Below are 25,507 nucleotides of genomic sequence, written 5' to 3'. Positions count from 1 at the left end.
CGCGGGTCGTAAAGCGCAGCCGACTCGCGGCGTTTTGCGGCACCGCGTGGAGGCCGCGGCGTGCGTGCTTCCGGGTTGCCAGACGCTGCTGCTTCTGCTGCTTCTGCGAAAGCCTGTAGTTAACCTTAGGGGAGATCAAAGGTCCCTATTACGATTCCCTCAGCGGGTCGTCCACTGCAGCTAGGTTCGTGTAACCAGGAGCAGGCGGGGTGGGGGTGTGTGGAAACACTTGTTCTGACTGTTACTCCAGAAGCATGAAATGAGGTCCCCCAACCTCACGCCTCTGACAGGTTGCCCCTCCTCGTGCTCCTTAGGTTTTTTGTTTTCGTGATCATCCCTCGATTGTAGGTGTTCCGGGTGTAGCTGACACATGCTCTTGTTTTCCACTTCATCTTGCAGTCTCCCTTCCCCCCGGATTTTGAAATGCTTTACCTGATCGGCTTGGGCCTGGGAGATGCCAAGGACATCACTGTCAAGGGTCTGGAAGTTGTAAGACGCTGCGATCGAGTGTATCTGGAAGCCTATACCTCAATCCTCACTGTAGGGAAGGAAGTCCTGGTAGGTGCTTAAGGTTCTTCGGCTTCCAGAACAGAGAGCTATCTAACAGCCGGTTTTTGTTACACTAAGTTGAACCGAATTTTCCGATCTTGCCTGTTCAAGTCCTTTAAATCACACCCCCTGCTCATTAAGGATCTGAGGGGTGCAAGGATGGAAATCGTGTGCCAAGTGACTGGGAAAATGAAAGTGCTTTGTCTTACTTTACAAGTCTAATTTTGTGGCTTTTCTGGTAAATAGGAAAGTTATTTTACGCTCCTGGGGATAGTTATCAAAATCCCTTATTTCATGAGATAGCCAAGAAATCCTTTCTGAGTTGAGTGCTAATGAGCTTCTGACACAGCCTTAATGAGTTGGTTATGTATTCAGAAACCAAGCTGGAACCTTCTCCCTTTGAAGTATTTCCATAGGGAATGATAATCTCCTTTCTGTCTGCATCATATCGAGAGAGGTCTTATCTTTGAATAAACATCTCCCAGTAAAGCTTACACTCATACACTTGTATATGTCAAGTGAACCTGGGACTTAATAACCTTAAGATTGTTAGTGTATGATACATTTAGCAGACTCATTAAAGGTTCAGTACATTTTGGAAGGAGGGTCAAGTTCAAGTTCTTTGTCAAATCCCCATAAAACATAAGTTAAATGAAAAGACTGAAGGATATAGGGAGAGGGAGTGGATTTTAAAATTCATATATGAAGTCTTCCAAACCCAGAGGTGATCTAGAGGATTTAAGGTTTGCCCTCTTAGATTCACAGCCCAGAGAATTCTGAAGGTCTCTTAATTACTTTAAAATCTTTTAAAATCTTAAAGAAGGCACATTAAAAAAAATAATAAAATCTTAAAGAAAGAATTAAGGACTGCTTCTTGAATTTGCCATGCATTGAAATGAAAGTTGTGTCTAATGTTAAGATGACTTATTTGAAAGTGCTTAAAATTTTAAGTACCAGCTAAATTTTAATTTTAGTTACTATAATTTTTTAAACTATTTTTATTTTTCCAAAAACATCGTTAGACAGGGCCTCCCTTGAGCGCCGCGCTGTGAAGCTGTCCACAGCCTCTGCAGCGCCAGTTTGATCCCTGCTGGCCTGCGAGGGTCCCACATGGCGCTGCAGACCTCTCCTGTCGCGCCGCTGCTCCCCTCAGCAGTGTATTTCGTCAGTCTGCCTGTTCTGTTCCCCGCTCTGGTGAATTCTCTCACCCTCCTGCACATCTGGCCAGTACCCGGGCTCTTGTATAAATAAATAAATAAATAGATCTTAAAAAAAAAAATCGTTAGGCAACATCTGGGGCTGGGCCCAACTTCACCTACAAGTAAACCGTGTATACCTTGTTAAGGTGTTAGAATATCCGTTCCTCCACAATGATAGGTATTAGTATTTACACAGTACTTACTATGTACTATTTTAAATGCTTCCCATATACGACATGATTATTGCTCTGTAATTGTAGTTCACATTTTAGAGGCACAATGAAACTTCCCCAAGGTCATATAGGGAGTGAGTGATAGAGCCAAAATATGAGCCAAGTCTGCTCGAATTGCAGTTCACCACTCTGCATTCTTAGAGAATTGTATTGTATTGTGTCTCTGTATTCTTAGAGAAAGATAACAGCTTCACAAAATCAGGGAACTACAGAGAAGATAGGATTAGGATTCAAGCAAAGTAGTCAATCCTGGATCCTGCTGTCTCACAAAATTCTTTTGGTCTCTACTATCTATGACCTATATATATTAGTCCTTAGTTCGTGTTCTTTCTTGAGCAGCTTGCTATACAACAGCAGCCATCTTAATGAATCATTTTTGGAATAAATTAAGGTCTAAATAAATTAATGCTTATATTGTCCAATAAAATCTCAAAGCCACTTTCTCTTTAACCACTTCCTGCCTTCCTTCTTTCCTGCCTCTCTTCCTCTGCCTTACCCTCTAGTGGTCCCTCCCTCCCTGCTTTCCCTTTATGTAAGTTTCTAAGTCTGATTGGAACAAAAAAGTGACCTATGGGGGGAAAAAAACCCACCTCTGAACAGCCATTATCTTCCAGTCAGAACAAGTGAGCCAGCAAAGGAAGGAGTGAGAAAGCCTATTGTTGCCTCTTAGACGTATTTTTGTGGATGGGAAAATTCCTGAATGGGAATAGCTTGAAGCTTGAAGTGACTGAATCATTGAATTTGCCTGACTGAGCTTTCTACTATGGAGTAGAAGTGGAGACGCATGAAGGAAGTCAGAGAGAGAAGACAGCCCAGAGCGTTACCCTTGCATAAAAGGAATGGGATTGAAGCATGAAAGTCATTATAGAAAGAGTGAAGCCTAAATATTTGTAAAAATGGCAAATACCGGAAAAGCTTTAGAGGCAAAATAATTTTTACTGGAAAATTAATCCGAGGTTCTCTTCCCATTTAAGGCTACTGCCTTAAACCTTTTCTTCCTACCTCAGGAACATTACTTTCTTCTTTGTGTTTGAGCTACATTAATACCCTTCTTCCTTCAGCCTGATGCCATATTCAGTACACATTGTCCATTCTGAAAACTCTTCTCTTTTTAAAAAGTGTCTTTTTTCCACAGTTATTATTCTGTTACTCTTTATCCAAAAATTTTTTGAAAAAGAGTTTACTTTTGTTAGCTTCACTTCCACTCATGTCTTAGATGCTAATAGATCAGCTTCCATTCCTCTGAACTATTTGTCTGTTGAATAATTATTTAGTAGCTGAGAACTCCAGAGGGTGGTTTAATTGATCTGTTTTACATCTTTTGACACTAGCTTGAAACTAGTTTTATTCCTACGATTCCATTTTTCTCAGTTCCCTTTGTAAGCTCATTTCTCTGTTCCTTGTTTAAATGTTCGTGGTTTTTAAAAAGAACTTATTTTCTCATTTGTTGTCACATACTACTTTGAACCTCTACTTTTCTAATACATCAAATGGTTTGAAATTCAAAAGAACTAAAAGATACACACATTGAAATATTTCAATCAAAGTTCTCTTTCCTGGAGGCAATCTTTACTAATTTTTTGTATATCCTCCCAGAAATATCCAAAAGTAATTTTAATTTATTTTTTTACCTTTCTCCCATGAATAAACCTGCTGACTTTAAAATAAGAATGAGTTTTACCATCACTTTCATAAATGGAGATTAGGACTGAGAATATAAAACCAGATTGGCCGATCAGCCATTGGATAATAGACAACATAAATTTGTATCATTTGTTAAATGGCATGCTTGTTTTTTATTATTTTCCTTCCCTGTCCCTTAGTATGTTTGATATTCTTACAGCAGATATATTGTGGTAGTTAATTCCCTTCTGGACACTGTGGTCCACAGGGCAGGAGCCATGAAATCTCATTTACCTCCGTTTTCCAACATCAAGTATAGTGTTTGCATGGTGACTGTACACAAGAAATTTTTTTTGAGTGAGTGAACAAGTGGGTAAATTAAAAACAATGCATTGTAAGTCTCTTACTGCTTTTGCTATCACTTCCCGCCCTTTTTTTTTTTAAACAAAAATTTCAAGAGGATCAGCTTTGAGATTATACTGGAGTATTCGTATGTGTATTTCTCTTTAAAGGAGATTTTTGACTAACAGCCTATTTCTAATTAGATAATGAAATTATCTTAGGTTAGGATTAAGTGATAAATTAATAAATATCATAAATTAGATATGATATATGTTTTTAGGGTAGGGCTTTCTGTTATATTATTTATAAAATAATCAGCTAAGATTATTGCTGGCATTCAACTACTAGCATGTGCTTATTGATCTTTAAGAACTGTTACAAGTTGGACCTCTTTGGTGGCATAGAGGTTAAAGTCTCAGTGCCATCAACTATCACCAGCCACTTACTGTTGAATGAGTTCAATCCCTGGCCAGGGAGGTGACCCACATGGCGCAGCAGACCTCTCCTGTCTTGCCTGTTGTTCCCCTCAACAGTGTATTTCAGTAGATCTGCCTGTTCTGCTCCCCACTCTCTCTAGTGAATCCTCTCACCCCCACCCCGACCCCTGGGCTACACCCCAGTTCTTGTATGCATAAATAAATAAAAATCAATTAAAAAAAAGATATGGGGCCTCCCCTGGTAGTGCAGTGGTTGAGCCCTGGGCTGCGAGGCTGCCCGCAGCCATTCCCTGGCAGCCAGCAAGAGTCCCACCAAAAAAAAAAAGTTACAAATTCAGTTATGTTAGAAGTTCTGAAAAAATACATTGTTTCTTTAACTGAAGGAAACATTTAGATATGTTCACATACTTATGAAGAAAAATATATTTAATGATTAAGAATATATATAGTAAAGTGAAAATAAAAGGACACTTTGTCTATAGAATCATTGTCATTGGAAACTTTTGGAACATATCTTCAAGAAGATATGCCGAGAAAAGGATGAGATCTTTTTCATATTTCAAGAACAGATTCTAGTTAAGTCTCCAGAAATAAATGCCAGATTTGGAACTATAGCCTTTATCCTAATCATTTGGTGATTCACTCATTTGCTTGACAAATGTTAAGTGCCAGATATGCTGCCATTATTATAGCAATCCTTATGATTCAAACAAACTTCTTAATATATAAGGAATGTTATTATTTATCTTTGCATTCATGCACTTTTACTTATTTGAATTACTCTGCAGGAAATCAGTTATAAGATTCTAGATCCCACATAATAGCTTGTAACCTCTATCACATAACCCACACTATCTTCCACTCCTTACTTACCTGCTGCTGCTCTAAAGTCAGCCTCCTGCATTTTTCTTTAGAGGTGATCTCCAGGGGATTAGTTTCCAAAGCAGTTTGTACAGAGACTTCATATTTATTTATAATTCTTTTCTTTTCTCTGCAACTTTGCCTTTTTAGCAGGAACTAGGAAATACAGTTTTAAATTAGTCTTTCCTGCAATTATAAAAGAATGTTTGCTGGTTCTATGAACAACTATCTTTATTTTCTATTATTTCTCATTGAAATTACCTTTGGGTCCTATAGATTTTCCTATGGAAAATGTATCAAAACCCAAACTACCATGTGCATTATAATTATTATATTTATTCTGTATTCTGCATTTCTGAAGTAAAGCTCGTGCATACATTATTTTCTCTGTTCATTCTACAATGTTCTGCCTGGCCTGTTAGGCCCAAAATTAAAGGTAAATTTAAAATGCAAAAAGCCTCAGATGTTAGAAGGTCTACCTCCTCTTGGGATATTCAGATAGCCCCAAAGACACAGTTTAATTGCAACATGATATAGAGTGCTAGCTCATTGATGAGTTGAATTCAGTGATCTGTTTGGATGATTGCCAAGAGTTGCACCCGCTCCAGACAGATTGAGGGGTGGGGTGTGTGTGTGTGTGTGTGTGTGTGTGTGTTTTGAAATGTTTACCTGCTGTTTCATTTTTATCTTGGACTTAAATCTATAGGAAGAGTTTTATGGAAGAAAATTGATTCTTGCTGATAGAGAGGAAGTGGAACAAGAAGCAGATAATATTTTAAAGGATGCCAATGTTAGTGATGTTGCATTCCTTGTGGTTGGTGATCCATTTGGGTAAGTCAAAGCTGATATTTTGAAATTTTATTCATTTCCTTTTTTTATTCAATAAGAATTATACTGTTACATATAAAACCTTTACCTGCAAGAGCCTGATAAGAAGATTCTGTTCACTTAGACTCTATCTAAAGTTTCATCATTTGACTTACAATCTTGGAAATTAATGAAGAAAATCTGATTGGTCAGGATATCATCTTATGTATCACTTACATAAATTATTAAGTGTCATCTCTAAAGTTTGTATCATTGGTTCTGCTGTTCTTTTAGGTCATTTAGATTAAATGGCTTCATTAGTATGTCACTATTAAATAGATGCATTGCTTTATCAAGAGTCATACCTGCCTTTTGTTTAGCAGGTAATTGTCAGCATCTTCTTTTTTTTTTTTTTGCCTAAGCTTTTTTCCCTCCTTTTTTAATCATCTAATATTTAGCAATATTGCTGTCACTTTCCTTGTCAAGCCTCAGATTTCTATTTCTTATATCCATTGGGAGCTCTGTTCTTCTGCATTACTAAAAAGATGGCCTTCTACTTGTCTAGTCAAGCATCATCAATCTCTAATGTCAAACCAAACAGAAGAGTTCTTTGTCTCCAGCTGGTGACCCACGATTTATGTCACAGATTTAAGGAACATAAGGACAATTAAATCTCTCTGAGCCCACCACCAAGGATGTTTTTCAAAAGAATGGAGTTAACATGAGCATGTGTCTGTCGAAAAGTAATTTATTTCAGTATGAGGTACCAGGGACTGTGTCATTATCACACTTAGTTGCAAATGATGTTGGATAATCATACACTTTGAAATACTTAAATAGTCCATTTTAGTCTCTGATCTTGTTCTTAGAAAAAGTAAGGCTTCATCCAAATTAGCAGTGTATAGCTTCCCTTTTCTAGCCAGAAAATAGTAAAAAAAAAAAAATTAGGGTAATGAAAACTCCCGCATATAACATATCTTAAGGGATTTTCCTAATACTATACCAACTTCTGCTGAAGTCCCATGATTTCTATAGGGACACATTCTGAACCCACCAAACTTCCTGACTTGTTAGTGTCTTAATTCTTTCACTTACCTACACTAGTAATCTCAGCATCCCCTTTGACTTTATGGCATCCTGTTGCTGAAATGAAGTACAATGAACCAACATGACACGGAATGAAGTTTGTAGACCGGTGCTAATGCACAAACTTTCACTTGTCCATGATGAGGTAACTACAGAAATCAAGAGCAAACATTTAGAAACATTCCTATCAATTTTAAAAACGATTCAGCTCTGCTGAATCCAGTAATTTGGAGCTCCTGTTTTGTATTATTTTCTTTTTCTTTACATTTTAAAAGGAATTATTAGGAAAAGGAAAAAGGAAAAAAGGGGCACCTGCATAGACGCAGGTGGGCAGAAAACTGCTATTTCATTTTCTGATAGTTAATTTTTTACTGCATTTTATATACAATTATTGCTCCGTGACAAGTTAAAGGGATATTGGCCTATCACCACAGTAAATTTGAGAAACAATTGATATCTACTTCTGATATCTACTAATGCCAAGTATTATGAAAGATACTATGGAGATTAAAAAGAAACTGTGAAGAAAATGGAGAACAAATCTAAAGAATAGATGTATCCATTTATTTAAAAAAATGCACTGTAGGGATGGCAAACTGGTTGGTGTGAGCAGGCTTCAATACAGGAGTGGCAGGTCACAGGTTAGAAGGGCAGGTTGGACAGTATTTTTCATATCTGCCCTTTTTCTCATTTTGAATCCAGGTATGAATTTGAGCACAGTATAGGTAGACTTCAAAGTTTGTACTCTGACCAGGAGAAAGGCTACTAGAATAATCCAGGGTATATATGATGGTAAGACCTTGCATTAGGCAGAAAGGGGACAGCCAAAGTAATGAAAAGATGTGAAACACTTCATAAAAGAAGTCAATAGCAGGGCATCCCTGGTGGTGCAAGGGGTTGAGTGCCGCACAATGAAGCAATCTGCAGCCTCTGCAGCATGAGTTCGATCCCCGGCCAGCCGGGGAGCTACCCACATGGCACAGCAGACCTCTCCTGTTTCACCCCACTGTTCCCCTCAGCAGTGTATTTGTCAATCTGCCTGTTCTGTTCCCCACTCTGTCTCTGGTGAATCCTCTCATCCCTCCACACCTCTGGCCTGTACCCCAGTTCTTATATGCTGTAGGGGCAGGATGGGCACAGTGCTGGTTTTCTGAGAATTCAAGTGGACAGGTAAAGAAGAGTTCTGCAGCCCTCAGTGGCTTTCTCAGGCTTTTGTTGAGCTTCTACTTATAGTGCAGCAACCAGGTACATGGCAGGCAGGAGGCCCGGGGGTGCCTGGAGGCCAGTAGGCCTCCAGAAGCCCCCGGAAAGTCTTCACTCTGGGCTCCCTGGGGCGCTTTCTCCCCTTCTCTCTCCTGCCTGTTTCTTTTGGTGACTATTCCAATACTGCAGTCATGGCCCACAGAAGTAAAAAACACAACTATAACAATGTAACAAAATGCAGGTGCCCCCATCAGGCAGGGCAATCCTGATGGTGAAGGGCAGAAAAGCCTGAAAACCATTTACCCTTCACATGCATAAATAAATAAATTAAAAAAAAAAAATCCTTTCTGCAGAGGTGAAAATGAAATAGTATCTAAAAGACAAGAGGAATAGCAGTAGCAAAGAACATTCTGAGCAGAGGGAGCTGCAAGAATATTTTCAAAGACGTGAAAGGAAAACCTGGTGGCACAAGGGGTTAAGCACCACACTGTGAAACTAGCCACAGTCTCTGCAGCACGAGTTCTATCCCAGGCAGCCAGGGAGCTACCCACATGGCACAGCAGACCTCTAGACCTCTCCTGACTCGCCCACTGCTCCCCTCAGCAGCATATTTCAGTAGATCCACCTGTTCCACTCCCTACTCTTTCTCTGGTGAAACCTCTCACCCCGCACCTCTGGCCCATACCCCAGTTCTTGTATGCGTAAATAAATCTTTAAAAAATAAAAAGAGGGCCTCCCCGGTGGCGCAGCGGTTGAGCGCTGGGTTGCAAAGCTGCCCGCGGCCTCTGCGGCGCCGGTTCGATCCCCGGCTGCTCCCCGGCCACCGGAGGAGGATCCCACATGGTGCACAGACCTCTCCTGCCACCCGCTGCTCCCCTCAGCAGTGTACTTCAGTCCTTCTGCCTGCTCTGCTCCCCACTCTGGCTCTGGTGAATTCTCTCACCCTCCCGCGCTTCTGACTGTACCCAGTGCATGTATAAACAAAACAAACAAACAAATATAATAAATAAATAAAAACATGCCTCTATAAAAAAAAAAAAAGAGAATAGTGAAAAAAAAATAAATAAAAAATAAAAAGAAATGAAAGACTATACTTGCTGAAGCATAGTGAGTGAGGGAGAAGAGGACATCAGAAAGAGTTAAAGAGGGAGGCAGGAGACTAACTGTGGCAGGCCTTGGAGTGGGTAAGGATTTTGTTTGAAGTACCGAGGTATGCCTTTGGAGAATTTTAAAAAGTTAAGCATCACAGTCTGATCAAAATTCTTGAAAAATTATTCTAAATGCTTGGGTGGATGGATTGTAAGGAAGCAAAAGGTGGATCTGGTGGAAGAGAAAAAAGATAAACTGGGAAAAAGTTAGTAGGAAGCATGCCGGCATGTACATAGTAGCCTGAAAGGAAAGAGTGGCCAACTTTGATGAGGTAAAGGAAAGAAATATGCCAGGATTCTGCTTTTGTATGATTTGCCCTACTATCCCAAAATAGAACATTCCTACGTGGTATGATTTGGGTAGGCAATTTTTTTGGGAACCCTTAGTATTACTTTATATGGAAAAATTGTCTCCAGACCCCAAAACTAACTTACTAAGTTAGAACATTATATTTTCAGATAGCAGGGAAAATGTACAACTGAGTTTATTCACTTCTTGAATTGATGAAAACCAGTAGGGAAAAGGATGGGGGGAGCAAAATTAGTTCTGGATGTTTTTAGTTTGAGTTGTAATGTGGGCTACTCATTATCTGCTACTGGAGCTCAAGGGGAAGGGAGGTTTAATCTGGACACATGACTTTAGAAGTCATTAGTATAGGGCCTCCCCGGTGGTGCAAGGGGTTAAAATGCAACCTAAGAGGCTATCCGCAGCCACTGCAGCACAAGTTCAACCCCTGGCCTGGAGGATACCCACATGGCACAGCAGACCCCTCCTGACTCGCCTGCTGCTCCCCTCAGCAGTGTATTTCTGCCTGTTCTGTTCCCCACTCTATCTCTGGTGAATCCTCTCACCCCCCACACCTCCGGCCTGTACCCCAGTTCTTATATGCATAAATAAACAAGCCTTAAAAAAAGAAGTCATTAGTATATAAAGAGTATTTAAAGTCAGAGGAATGGATGGAATCTCTCTAAGGAAGAACAGAGGAGGAGAAGACCATCTAGGATCAATCCATAGGAATTGATGGTCCATGGTCTAGTAAGTGCCATGGGTGAAGAAAAACCTAGTAAGTTAGTGTTATCACAGAAGCCAGCAAAAGAGAATGTTTCAGAAAGGAGTGGCTAACTTGGATATACTGGTGAAAAGTTGATTATAATATGAGGTCATAAAGTGTGTGTGTGAATGTAAAGGCATTGTGGAATTAATAGAATTTGCCTTTTTGGAGGATTTGGTGCCTGAACAGGGTCTAGGGAGAGTTTAATAGTTGGAGATGGTGGGGTTGACCTGACTGTAGGGGTAGGGGGCCAGGATGAAAGGGAGAATTCCATGTAAATTAAAAAAAACTGAGGTCTAAAGAAAATACCTTGATGCTGTTACTGTCTGCTCAAAATCCCTCAGTGAATTTTCATGACAATTTTTTAATGGTATCTATTTTTTCCTTTGATTATTTTTTTGACTATGCTAGGGTGAAATTGACCAACATTGGAATATATAGTTTTTGCAGTATTCATCCTCCACATCTTTGCTCATGCTTTTTTCTTAAAACTGTACCAGTTCACGTGCTTCCAGTAGTTCACAAGAACATTGATTTCACCATAAATCACTGCAAATATTAATGAATTTCCAGATCACTACCTTTACCTCTATCAAATGTGGTGGTACTATGTCTACAAGCTAATGTTATAAAATCAAATTTTAAGTAAGCATATCAGATCTTATATATTCAAACTGACCACCTTTATGTACTTCATTTTTATTGATTCCATTGATCAAAACATTTTTGAATCTCCTCTTTTGAAATTGCCTTCATAGCAATGCCAAGTTACAAGCATATTATAAAGACAAATGTGTTACTATTTCTGGGCATGTGGTTTTATCCAAAATTGTGTACGTGTGCATGTGCGTGTGTGTGAGAGAGAGATATTTTGGAGTGAGCCACTTGCCCGGAAAAAGTAATCCATACATCTTCAAACACACATACTTTTCCAATCACCATAAATAAAACATTTTCATGAACTGCTCACTGGAAAGAATGCTGCAGGTAATGATTTAAGGCTTTGTTTCAAACCACTTTCTTCTTTTTCATGAAGCAGTATAATCTAGGTACTGGTGATGATGAAATACCAATTTTATCACAATCATAGCAGAAATCTGAGGGACTTTATTTAAAATAAATGACATTTATGGAAGTTTCAGAAAGTCAAATCATTTTGCAAGGTGATTAAATCTTCACTATACTGACCACATCTGGCTATCTTAAATGAACTTGTAAGGAGAGATGTAACTTTAAACATATTATTTTTTTTCTGCTTATTTGTTTACAATACTCACCAAGTAACTAATTCATTTTCCTTATCTTAGTGTTAAGTAGTGAAATTCTACCAAAGGTCATGCTAAAAACATTCTTTACAGCTGGCAATCATATTACTTTTAAAAAGCTTACTCAAAATCAAATTAATGATTGTTTTTCATACTAGTTTTTATTTTATGTATGTGATTAAAAACAGGCTTCCCTGGTGGGCATTTGTTAATCTGTTTCTGACTGCCTCATGGGGTGAAAGCCCTTGATCTTCCTACTTGGTATGCATTGACCAGTTGACAGGTCCTGCTTGTTTGTATGTAGTTTCTTAAACATGCTAATGCAGCTTTCCCCAATAGAGCCTGGAGTTTTCATCAAGAGGGAAAAAAAGCCTTTAATAAGGAAGTTCTAAATGAATGTGTGATTACGTTTCACAGTATCCATATTTATATTTACATATATTCTCTCTCTACCCCAATCTATCTAATTATAATCATTAGATTCATCTTTAAAAATAAGGAAAAGAAACAAACAGAGGATGCACACATATACACACATAACCATTACACTTATGTGTAACCAGACTAAAAACATGTACACATGATTACTAGATAGATGTAAAGTCCAACCAGGATTCTATTGGATTTAACATTACAGACAAAGGTTGACAGGTTATTAAAATATTCTGTATTCTGCTTTGTATTTCAAAGTACAAAAATAAAACCTTCGAAATAGAGCAGAAGTCAAGGAGTGGGTCTAGGTGCTATAATTTAGAACTATAATTTAGAACTTCAGTCATTTTAAGAGTTTAAAGGGACCTCAAACAAAAATGTTTGAGAATTGTTGCTCAAGAGTCAAGTTGCTGAGTTTCTATTCCATGCATTTCTTTTGCAGGTATTAACAGGATGAAAAGGCAAGTAAAACACCTCTTTTTTTTCCCTGTAACTGCCAAGGCTACTTCAAGAATTGTACAGGTGCAGTTCAACATTGGGAAGGACATGTGTAGATTTAGACTTTTCTTGCCAAAAGCCCAGATGACAGCCCATACAGTCACCTAGCAGAATTTGAAGCCAAAAGCAGTGGCTTGACCTTTTGATTGAATTGAACTCATGAAATATTAAGCTTTACTGTCTTAAAAAAATCTGTGCTGGTTGCTTTAATCATACCTGCTCTTTTTCCACTCTAGGGCTACAACACACAGTGATCTTATTCTGAGAGCAGCAAAACTGGGAATCCCTTACCGAGTTATTCACAATGCTTCCATAATGAATGCCATAGGCTGCTGCGGTTTACAGGTAATACTATAGTGAAATGTATTTTTTAAATTTGATTTACCAAAATAACTTATTTTGGTCTAAGTAGATTTTATTATGTTTCATTAATTATAAGGCATTAGTGGGTTGGTTTTTTTTTAGATTTATTTATTTATGATTACAAGAACTGGGGTACAGGCCAGAGGTGTGGGAGGTGAGAGGATTCACCAGAGACAGAGTGGGGAACAGAACAGGCAGATAGACCGAAGTACACTGCTGAGGGGAGCAGTGGGTGAGTCAGGAGAGGTCTGCTGCACCATGTGGGTGGCTCCCTGGCTGGGGATTAAACTCATGCCTCAGAGGCCACAGACAGCTTCACAGCGCTGGCTCAACTCCTTGCCCCGCCAGGGAGCCCGTTCACAGTAATTTTTTACTTGAACTTTTTACATATCTGATCCTCACAACCCTATGGGTGGGAAGGGCGTATTTTATCACTATTCCCATTTCAGAGATAAAGACTTAGCCAGAGTAATGTCACATAGCTAACAATGCAGAACCAGAATTTGAGACCAGATTTTTTCAGTGTGAGATTTGGAGTTGGACTCACTTAAGTGAACTGTGCAGCTAGCCTGAACTAAGCAAGCTTCTTACATATAGAATGGATGAGAGGGGGTGCATTTGATGGGAAAGGTTCAGGAAAAGACCCTCATTATTGAACTCTATAGTGAGAGAACAAAATAGGGGCTAAAGTTAGACAGTAGAGGCTGGAGTGAGTATACAATGTGTAAATTTTTTTAAAAAAAGATTTATTTATGCATACAAGAACGGGGGTACAGGCCAGAGGTGTGTGGGGAACAAAACAGGCAGATTGACTGAAATATAGTGGTAAGGGGAGCAGCGGGCGAGTCAGGAGAGGTCTGTTGCGCCATGTGGGCAGCTCCCTGGCTGGGGATCGAACTCCTGCTGCAGTGACTGTGGATAGCTTCATAGGTTGTACCTTAAACCCCTTGCGCCACCAATGTGTAAATTTTACTGAGGTAGCATGGTGCCAAGGAGTACTTCCTGAGCGTAAATTTGTGTTTCTTTATCATTACTAATTAGTTGTTTGAATGTGGGCAAATGTGTTGATCTTTCTAAGCTTTGGTTTCACCTCTGAAATGAAGATTATAATAGTAACTTTGTGAACCCTGCTGTGACTACTCAGAAGTCTTTGGGGAACTTATTTCAGTATTTTTAGAAGCCACAAAGCTAAATCATGACTTGGTTACATATGTTCCTATACTCAATGAAGAAATACTAGAAGCCTACTACTGGAAGGGCCTCAGAAAGTCACCAGCCACTAGGCACCAAAGAGAAATGTCATTATCTCTGTTGCAACAGATTTTATCCCTCACCCATGTCAAGTCTGATTCCCACTTTTTCTTTCAGTTGTTATTTATGCAATTATAGTTAGTGAATTTTTCCATCATTAATTAATGCTTTTATTTTTTCCAGTTGTATAAGTTTGGAGAGACAGTTTCTATTGTTTTTTGGACAGACACCTGGAGACCAGAAAGCTTCTTTGACAAAGTGAAGAAAAACAGACAGAATGGCATGCATACCTTATGCTTACTAGGTAAGGGCTTCTTAGAACCATTAAAAATGGGGGTATGGGAGAGAAAGTGGCATTTATCTTCTAGGAAGGTTTTGGAACTGCAATTAGAAAATCAATTAGCAGATATTTACTGAATGTTCACTTTGCTCAATGGGGAGGAAGATTCTTTTGGAATACTAAGAAAATATTAGACATGGGTCCTGCCTTCAGGGTTTGAAGTATACTTTTTAACTATCATGCTATGTACATGCAAATTGAAAGATCAAGTTCTATCGTATGGACAGGCAGGAAGGACAAACCAGAGTTTTGGCTCCTAAGCTCCCTTTCTAAGAGCTGCCTCCTTTCTTTGCTTTCCTGGGAAAAGACAAACAAGGTTAAACAATATATCATCCTTGTTCCATTAACAAAAGCAGGAAGAAGGTGTGAAGTATAAGATACCATGATTCCTAATCCTCAAATGCATCATTTAGCCATTTGGAAGTCTCGTCATTTAAATTAGTATGTATTTATTGAAGCTTGCCTTGGGCCCAACTCTGTAGGGATTGGTGTGAATATATCATGGTAGGAAACTACAGGGAATTTAAAGTTTACTTAGAAAGACAAGACTGACATATGATATAATTAGAGATCAATAAAATTTAGCATTAATTGTATAGCTATTTCAAAGAAAGAACATTTGAAGGGAAGTCAAAAGTTTATGAAGGAGTTGGGACCTAAGCGACTGAAGGAAAGAACAATTTAAGATGAGCTGGGGGGTAGATGGTAAAAGTATCATGTGAGCAAATTTACTCAGTAAACATCTTGAGTACCGGGTTCTTTGCATTATGCTAGGTCCTGGTACTAAGATGTATAGGAGATACTTATATTCTAGCAAGTAGAGGTACAGAGAAATAATTATGCCCTGCGTGAAGACAAGAAAAAGTTTTATTTAGATTGGTCTGATGAGATTAATTCGCTAATGCAATCTTGTTTGATTAAAAAGCATTTGCCTGTAAAAATTCTCCCTAACCATCTTTAAAAATCAGATTCTATAGTGCATATCATTTAAAATAAAAATATTGAAAATATTAAATAAAAAGCTTACTATCACAAATTTCAGAAGATCGAGATGAGTATGTTGACTTTTAAAAAAATCTTATAAAAATGCAAATACATCATATAAAGGAAATCTAAGTTGCCTTATATTATTAATCATAACATAGACCACATTTTCAGTGACTGATGATAATTTTTCCTATATATGATGGACAAGTGAAAGTATTAAATAATGATATTTCAAAGCGGAAAAATGCTTTCACCTTTGGTTCTAAGCATATTTAGAAATACATGTATGAGTTTAATCTCTACTATATTTTCCAAGCAAACTGTTTTGTATCCTTTGTAAGAAAAGCTTTTATAATCACTTAATAGGAGAGTTGTTGAAGTCTATCAGAAAGACCCCTCCGTTGTACTATATTTATTTTTTTATAAACAAACTTTGGCTGAACCACTTGTTTTCAGCATGTAGAACAGGAAACAGCTGTTGCTCTTTCTGTTGTGAACAGAGTTCCTGTGAGGATGTAGTGATCCTGCTTTTTTACCTTTTACTAATAGTGCAGCTGAGCATCCATGATTAAATTGTAAAGTGTCAAATATTTGCAATGCTTGAACTGTGAGGCTTCATGAGAGCAGACTGCGTGTGTTCTGCTGCTGTGATAGCCCTCTATGTGCAGGGAGTGCCAGCCCTCTTAGAAATATATTTAGCTTTAAAGTGTTAATTCATAAGTTATTAGGTCATGTCTTACCATTCAAAGAAAGCAAAAGTTCCTTTCAAAATGTGCTAAGAATTTCATCTGTTGATGTTACATACGTTGAAGCTTATATTCTGGTGCCTAAAAAATAGACAAGAATAGAAACATATCAAGACTTTTCAGTTGGATTTATGCAGTCACCAGCTAGTAGAAATGAATACAAAGATTTTGATTAGCTGTTAGGTAGTGTATATGCCAATATTTATCTAACTCTTTCCTGTGTCTTCTTTCCCAAGAGGAAATTAGGTCCTTTCAGGATGGTCTCAGGGCCGACTTCAGCTTGTTTTCTAACTTAGGATCTTTAAACAAACACAGACTTCCATTCTTCTATGTATTTCCATTAAAAAGTGGCTAGATGTATATGTGAGGAAAGACTCACAAACTCTCCAATGATATTTTGGAGACTGGTGAAGAAGTCCCCCAAAATTTAGATAATGAAACTGAAGTTCACCCAGAGGGTTTTGTTTTTGTTTTTTTTTTTTTTTTATTTTTTTTTTTTTTTTTTATAGAGGCATGCTTTTTTTTTTTATTTATTTATTTGTTTGCTTGTTTGTTTTTTGTTTATACATGCACTGGGTACAGTCAGAAGCACGGGAGGGTGGGAGAATTCACCAGAGCCAGAGCGGGGAGCAGAGCAGGCAGAAGGACCGAAGTACACTGCTGAGGGGAGCAGGGGCGGCAGGAGAGGTCTGCGCGCCATGTGGGACCCTCCTCCGGTGGCCAGGGAGCAGCCGGGGATCGAACTGGCGCCGCAGAGGCCGCGGGCAGCTTCGCAACCCAGCGCTCAACCGCTGTGCCACCGGGGAGGCCCTCACCCAGAGGGTTTTGGATAAAGTGCTAATTAAATTAAAAAGAACTATTTATTGCTTCCTACAGACATCAAAGTAAAGGAGCAGTCTATGGAAAATCTAATCAAGTAAGTTCTTGTTCTGAGAATACTTAGATTTCTTTTAAAACCGTGAAGAATTCAATTCAGTAAATTCTATTTAAGTGCCATTGTTGTAAAGATTGCTGAAAATCAAATTTTATTAAGTTAAAAACAGAATGAATGCTTTTAATCTTTTTAAATGATAAGCAGTGTGATAGAGTAGAAATAGCAATAAATTTCATAGATATAATCGGGAGAATAGTGAGTGGCACTTAATAGACACAGTATTTGTGCAGTGACATGCACTAGGAATCAGAAGACATATGTTTGAGTTCCACCTTTGCCTCTGGTTATATGCTCTTAAGCAAGTTGTCATTTTTCAGTTTTATTTTCCCCCTTTATGTAATGAGAGGACTAATTCTTTTTTACTTAGAGAGGCAGTATCTAATAGACTAGCTTCATGTGACTGACGAGCACATGAAATATGGCCAGTGCAACTGAGGAACTGAATTTACAATTTAATTTTAATTACTTTCAAACTATTTTTCAACTTAATTATTAGAAAACTTTTGAGAATATTTAGAAAAACTTCAATATATGAATCTATTTTTACAACTATAAATTTTATGACATCTAAATACGGATCAAGTGTTTCCAATGGAAATTTGTTTGAATTAATATGTGCTATGATTATAAAATACATACCAGATTTCAAATTTCAAAGATTTAAAACAAAAACAATTTTTAAAATTTTTTTTATAGGAATAAATGTTGACATACAGTCTTTTGGATATATTGAATCTGTTGGTTGGAATAAAATATATTAAAATTAATTTTGTCTTTTTCACTTTTGTTAATATAGCTACTAAAAAATATAAAATCATGTTTGTAGTTTGCATTATATTTCTGTTGGACAGAGCTGACTTAGAAAATTGTTGAGAGTAAAATAATCTACATAAACTTTTTATAAGCTACAAAGTTATATTTTTTATTATGATCCTTGGGCAAACCTGGTAGACTTCTGAGCATATAGAATTATATATATCTTACCCTCCAAGATTTCTAGATATTTACTGCTTTTTTTTTTTTAAATTCTGAGTTATTATTGCATTAGTTTACTTTTTCTTAGAGGAAAAAATGCAAAGAGAACTATGTGGTTTAAACATGATAATAAAAATGTGCACTACAGAGCTTGAGTAAGCTAGGATATAGAATATATTTCCACTTATTTTGAGTCTGCTTTTTGCCTGAGATAACACTTTGGGTGAAAGTAACTTTGGTTTAGATATTTATCTTTAAGTTACTGGACTTTTACTTCCTCCCAACATATCAGGAAGATCAATAAGCAGTTGAAATAGAATAATGAAATAAGCTTGAGAAACTAAACATAAACAATCACTGTATCTGTGCTTGAGTGTATATTTAAAGTAGGAATCTTGGGAAAGCTTCAAACAGAAGGTAGACTGTGTACCTAGGGGAGTAATTGCATTAATAATGTATTATATAATTTCATGGCTAGGCACAATGGCATCTAGTTTTGTATTTACAGGGGAAGGAAGATCTATGAACCCCCTCGTTATATGAGCGTAAACCAAGCAGCCCAGCAACTTCTAGAAATTGTTCAGAATCAAAGACTACAAGGAGAAGAACCAGGTACTTGGGACCCTAAAATAGTTCTCATTCTCCCCTGCTGCTGCACTGAGATGTGTATCTGATACATCATCACACATGAACACCACTGAAGTAAAATTCAGTGTTTCACATTACTTTTTCTTGTCAATTTTTCCCTTTATTAACTTAAATCTCATATGCTGAAAGTTATACTGGAAGAACAATGGCTTTCTAGTCCAACTGATACTATAGAAAGTGAGCATTTTTTACAAACTATAAACCAGATTTGATGCAAATAGATTAATATGTAGATATTACAGAACTTCTATTTTAGCCCAGATCTGTGGTGACCTCTGTCCTGCAAAAAATGTATTCTTTTTCTTACTCTCAACACGGACACCAGGAATAGCCTGTTTCAGGATAAAAACACAAGGATTTATCCTTGTATTCCTAATATCTAGATCCTGCATGTGGCATAGAATACAATGTTACTGTCAGTAAATAGTTAATGAGAGACTCTTCTATGAACCTGTTACCATGTTCTAAGTGCTGACTGCCTTTCAATATCTACCCTTGATAGAAAAGATGCACAGAGATCTTGAGTGACTGCTGCTTAGTTGACTCTCTTTGGTGCACCTTATTAAAGTCATGAGACAGTCAGCGAGGGTGCCCTATATCTGTAACTGTGCAGAGCTCCTGGGGTGCCTGCTTCCCTTCATATTATCATTTACCCCATTTTGAACATTGTTCACTTAGGACAAATTTCTCAACTAAACAAGAAAGCCAGAAAGGGTTTTGACCCAGAGTAAATATTGTTAAAGTTCATTAATGTTGGTAATTTTGAACTTAAAAGCATAAGGAGTGTCAAAATTACCAACATTGATAAGAGCCCTAGAGTCTACTAAGTTCATATCTGTTCTCTTACCCCTTGAAATTGCTGTTTAAGAAAGATATTATTCCATTTTAAAAAATGAAAAAATTTAAATTTGTCATATGCTTATTTAGTAATGAAGCAGAAAGTCAAATTTAGGTATTAATATTTCATAACATCATGGTTTTTCTGGTATATCTTGGTCGATGTGAACATATTTCAAGAAATCCATTAAAAAATAAACTTATAATAATAAATATTATTCATTCTGAATCTGTTTGAAGACAAATGGTATGCAATCATAAAGTATTGGATATAGGTTATTGTTTATCAATTGTAAGATCTTAAACTATGCTAAACCTTTGGAATTTTGAAAGAGCCAAATTGGGAAGTACTACTTTATATGCCAGCTATAGCAAAACATTTGAAAATCTCAGTTAGGGGCCTCCTTGGTGGCGCAGGGGTTTAGGATGCAACCTATGAGGCGGGAGCAACCCACATGGCGCAGCAGACCTCTTGTGTCTCGCCTGCTGCTCCTCTCAGCAGTGTACTTCAGTCAATCCGCCTGTTCTGTTCCCTGCTCTGTCTCTGGTGGGTCCTTTCAGACCCCCACACCTCTGGCCTTCTTGTATGCATAAATCAATCTTTGAAGAAAAAAAAATAAAAACCTTGGTGAAATAAATAAAGTTCATAATGAGTGACTAAGGGGACTTAATATATTTAGGGCTTATTTAAATGTACTTTTGGTACTACTGTTAGTTTGAATGTTAAACATGATAATGCATTTGCTGAACTGAATGGCACTATCTTACCTTTTTTTTAAAACAGCAATCACCGAAGAAACACTCTGTGTTGGCTTAGCCAGGGTTGGAGCTGAGGACCAGAAAATCGCAGCAGGCACTTTGCAACAAATGTGTACTGTGGACTTGGGAGGACCACTGCATTCCTTGATTATCACAGGAGGCAGCATGCATCCGCTGGAAATGGAGATGCTAAGTCTATTTTCCGTATCAGAAAATAGCTCAGAATCCCAGAGCACTGATGGACTCTGAACATAGACATTTCCTTCTGTGTATGCACAGACATATTTGTATAACAAATGCATGGGGTTTTTTGGTTTACTAAATAAGTATAAAATAAGTGACCAAGAAGATGTTGACTCAGCAATTCTTTGTTTTCTGGTCGCAGAGTTTTTCCCTGGGATACATTCAGTTGCTGCTGCTCTTCTGGCTGTCTTTCAGGAAGAACACATATGAGACATGTCAAGCTAGAGAACTTGTAAACAGACATCCCTAGACAGAGTTGTGAAAAAGCAATTTTTGCTTATGAAACCAGTTTATGCAAGGTGAAACTATTCTTTGTAAAAAAAAAGTCAGGAACCTTCTTGACTGCAAGATGGGTTGCTCAGGCAGCAGTAAGTATGAATGTGAATCTACGTGGTGGGAGGAGTAAGTCCCACCCCCGCACCCCCCAGGAGCTCTTGAAGCTCCCCTGAGCACATGCCATCAAATGATGTTCTTCTGAATTTCTTTGTTTTATTGGACTGACATCCTAATTATGTGGCTCATGATCTGCTGTATTTTGGAGGTTATATAATTGTTGAATTATGAATATTCCATCAGCCATATACAGTTACCATTTGTTTTTAAATAGCATTTTCACATTCAAGCTGATAAGTACAAAACTTGCTGATTACACAATTTAAAAAAATTTAAACTTGAAGACAACAGATTACTCAAGATTTTTCATCCTACTTAGTTAACATGCCACTATATATGTACACATATATATATATATATATATGTATGTGTATACAAGTCATCACATTCTTCTTACTAGTTCTAAATAACACTTCATTTGTTATGTTTCATGACCCTGGTGTTTTATACTGTTAGTTCATAACAGAAAGAACTTTGCTACATGTGAGTTTAGTAGATCTCAGTGAGTATTTCCAAGGTCTAATCAACTTATCTTTGTTCAGTAAATTTGTTGAACAAGTATTTCCCTATTTCCTGGAAGCATCAGTTAACGAGATTAGTTTGACACATTTAATTTCATTTGAGATAAAGGATATTTAAATATATGTGAAACATTCCATGTTCAATCTCTTGGACACAAAAGGAGACCTAAGGGCATTTAAGTAGTGGTTCTGCATTGTTTCCTTCTTAGTCATTAAACCAAGCATTTAAGATTTATAAAATGAAGGACTTCCAGATTTAGTAGTAGTGGAATAGCTTGTCATGTACAAACCCTCCCAATTATAAACTGTGGGGAAAAAACATAATAAATATCTGTCCAAAAGCACTGGGAAGTAACCAAGCCAAAGCAATCTGAGAACTTGCTAATATGACTTTTCCCCTCAGAGCATTCCCCAGGCTGACTCGCAAGAGATGTCTAGAAGTCAAGAGTTAGAGTCTGACGTGTTTGAGGTATTAGAGGAATTGGGGGGCTGCTAGAGGAAATGAAGGATGAAATTCTAGAAATGAAGGTGGCACGGAGACATGTAATACCTTAAATCTTTGGCTAACTCCCACAGTGTACATCTGAAGGGAAAACTTGAAACAAAGTTAGTGGAAAATCAAATAGCTGGAAGGCTGGAAAAGCTGAGCAGAGATTATTGCTCTTCATTGCAAGCTTTAAGTTTGAATCTCAGCAAGTCAGAAGGATTTGATCAGCACTTTGGGCTTTGCAACAAATCCCTAGAATGACAACATATGAATAATAAAGACTGCCTACATTTGCGGATTTATGTAAAAACTAAGGACAAGGAATTTAATGTAATGAAAAGCATAAAAAATCAAGTATAAAAATTTCATTTTTCATGCTGTTAAGAGACCACTGTCAATTTTTTTTTATTGAGTAGCACAGGCTTAGAGCCTGTATGTCACTCTACAATCACTTCTAAATGTCCGTCACCACCTACCACCAATTATTTGGCCCCTGTGGCTTAGTCCCCTGACTCTTTGGCTCAGGTAACCACCATTTTGTTAACAGACTCTAAGTTTGGGGTTTCTTTTTTTGTTTCTTTCTATTCCCCCAGTGAGTGAAATTCTGTATTATTTCTTTCTCCTTCTGACTTATTTAGTCCATCCATGTTCATTTTAATATCCCATCTTTATCCAATCATCCACTGTTCGGCACTTGGTTTGCTTATGTATCTTGGCTATTATAAATAGTAGCAGTGTTCTTTTGTATAGATAAACTATAGATGTTTATCCAGTCACTATTGGTTATATAGATACACTACAGTTTGTTTATCCAATCACAAATGGCTGTTCCCTTCTAGCATTTGGTATAGTTTTTTAAACATTCACATACAGATTTTTGTGTGAACATAAGGTTTATTTCTCTAGAGTAGATCAACGGGCCATATGGTAAATATAAATAAAATTTTTAATAAACTGCCAACATGATTTCTGAAGTATCATTTAGAATTCCCACCAACATTATAACAGTCCCCATTGTTCTTTGTCAACACTTCATAGTACAGTATTTTTTTTAACAAAATTTTATTGATTACCATGTTATATAAATTTCAGGGATACATCTTTACCTCTCCATGTTGGAAGTCAGTGGGAAATTGGCTCCAATTAATATGACTACAAATGCAGTAACTTTGCCTTGCTCTGAGGTTCTGTACAAAATAATATGACTTGTGTACAAAGTATTAAGGAGAAGTAGTATGATGAACACACAGGAAAGATAATCCCTATGAAGTTGAATAAGTCTGAGCTAACTTAGTGGCTTGATGATGGCAAATCAGACAGATGTTATTTTATTTATAATTTTAGAAGTGGTTGTAGTATTTTCAAAAGTTTAAGCCTAATGGCAGAGTTCTAATTGCTATGAAACTATACCTTAGATGTACATTTGAATTTCCTATTTACTAAATTTACTTACGCAGCGTCGCCCTTTTTAAAATACTAGTCTGTATTTGGAAAACACTTTAGAGTTGGTATTTTATTGTATTGTTTTGTTTTTAATCCTTTGGCTTTAGCAGTGACTGTGCTACAAAAAGAATATACTTCACTTTAACAATCTACACAGAACCATTTTTCAAAGAGGAGCTAAACTTCATATTAAAAGCTAATTCATCATTTAAAAAGATAAATTACATAAAACTATGCCAGACATAATGCATTTGAGTATTATCTTACTGTTATCATTTTAGTCCTCTTCATTTTAAGAATTTAGCAGTTAATGCTGAATTGTACAATTAAATGTTGGTAGCATGTGCTAAGTCTGAACTTCATGGTAGATTAATTTTAAGCCTGGAAGTAGTTAAATGAGCTGGCAGATGTTTGAATGAACTAGAATCTCATTAGAATACGATTCTCTGTTTTTATAAAATGAAAATGCTAAATTGCTGTCATTCTATCTGCATCTATCTATTGGACCTGCTTGCTCCTCCCCATTCTGCCGTTTCTCTAGTCGAGCTTAATGAAAAGTTTATTTAGTGCCACAGCATGGATAATGAGATTGAGTGAGAGGAGAAAAAACATGAGATTCTAAAGTTGTTCAGAGGAATGTGTCTTTGATGAGCCCTAGAGCTCATTAAGCTATTCAAGATTCCTGAGCTGGAGAACTAAAAGTAGAAATTGAGGAGTTTACTTATTCTATCAGTTTATTTACCACAGGGTGGCTTGTGGGGAGAAGGAAGCAAAACTCTAGATAAGGTAAGACTGGGTAAGGAGGAGGTATAGGATATAACTGGCTTCAATCTATATGTAAACAGAAAGGCTTCTGGAAAGGGGTGACGATAGGTCACTGTAGACTTCAATCAGGCCACAGGCTAACTCCAGAGAACACAGGAAAGGCAGGGAGGACCTTGCAGGTGCTCCAGATCTAGCAGGTCAAAGACCAATACGCAGAAGGGCCAACAGAAGGTAGTCAGGAAACCTGTGTAAGGGAAATGTTTTGAAAAGGCCTGGGCAAAAGTCTGATTCAGCAGAAATTCCTTGTACTTCCTGCTGAAGGTCTGAATTATTTTGGTAGGGGGTGGGGCTAGGATTGGTGGTGGGGTGTTGAAAGGAAGGTGGCTAGCTCTGGGAATGGACTAGAGGGAAAGCCAGACATTTCCTCAAAGTCAATCTGCATTCAGGCAACAATGAAGTCGTGGAAAAAAAGGACAGTGGGAAAAGGTAAACTTTCCAAGATTTCCAAGAATAAAGAAAAGGACTTTTGTGAAAGGGGATTCAGGAAATAGAAGTAGCAAAAGCACCGTTTAGATTTCTAGTAAGTTTGTAAAGAACTCTGACAGCGATTAGTAGTTGAGAAGAGATTTGAATACGAAAGATAAATATATTTTCTCTCTGTTGCATTTGAGATGCTGGTAGTTCTGTCCTATATTGATAAGAAGCCATTGGTGGCCTTTGATTATTAACTTCTAAGGAACAGAGAAGAGTAAAGCCTATTACTAGGATCTTTGGAAATGGTTTGAAAAGAGGTGGAAGCAGCACACGTACACCACATACATAGTGTCTGACGATAGACACCGGGAATAAAGCTTTTATTGTGTGGCAAGTGTTCATAGACAAGAGGTAAGAATATGTTTGAGAAGGTGGGGGAGTGGGATCTCGGGTTTTGTAGCTGTTATTTTAAAGAATTGCTTCTGATAAAAGGGGAAAAGGTAGAACGATAAAGGAGGCTTGTGTCAGATGCTGTCTGTCTTCATTTCCTATAAACTGAAGTCATCAGAGAATGAGTTGAGAGAGCAGTTTGGGATTGATTACTTC

General features: G+C 37.5%; 1 protein-coding gene across 1 annotated transcript; it reads left to right on the top strand.

The window, feature by feature from the left end:
* The first annotated feature begins 70 nt into the window (after window positions 1-70).
* Window positions 71-23,254, top strand: DPH5 (diphthamide biosynthesis 5). The gene is made up of 8 exons (XM_037499664.2): window positions 71-184; window positions 400-558; window positions 5,951-6,075; window positions 12,972-13,080; window positions 14,533-14,653; window positions 17,299-17,338; window positions 18,840-18,943; window positions 20,601-23,254. The coding sequence occupies exons 2-8, from the start codon at window positions 424-426 to the stop codon at window positions 20,822-20,824; spliced, it is 858 nt and encodes a 285-aa protein (XP_037355561.1). The 5' UTR covers window positions 71-184; window positions 400-423; the 3' UTR covers window positions 20,825-23,254.
* The last annotated feature ends 2,253 nt before the right edge of the window (window positions 23,255-25,507 follow it).

This window comes from Talpa occidentalis, unplaced genomic scaffold, assembly GCF_014898055.3.
Source record: "Talpa occidentalis isolate TD23 unplaced genomic scaffold, MPIMG_talOcc4v2.1 talOcc4.9, whole genome shotgun sequence".
NCBI classification, from domain to species: Eukaryota; Metazoa; Chordata; class Mammalia; order Eulipotyphla; family Talpidae; genus Talpa; species Talpa occidentalis.
The sequence above is the reverse complement of the archived record's forward strand: the minus strand, read 5'-3'. Positions and strand labels throughout refer to the sequence as shown.

Excerpts from the sequence above, each read along its gene's own strand:
- DPH5 (XM_037499664.2), top strand. The coding sequence starts at position 424 with ATGCTTTACCTGATCGGCTTGGGCCTGGGAGATGCCAAGGACATCACT. Across the intron at positions 559-5,950 it reads CTGTAGGGAAGGAAGTCCTG|GAAGAGTTTTATGGAAGAAA; the intron begins GTAGGTGCTTAA and ends TTAAATCTATAG. Across the intron at positions 17,339-18,839 it reads TCTATGGAAAATCTAATCAA|GGGAAGGAAGATCTATGAAC; the intron begins GTAAGTTCTTGT and ends TTGTATTTACAG.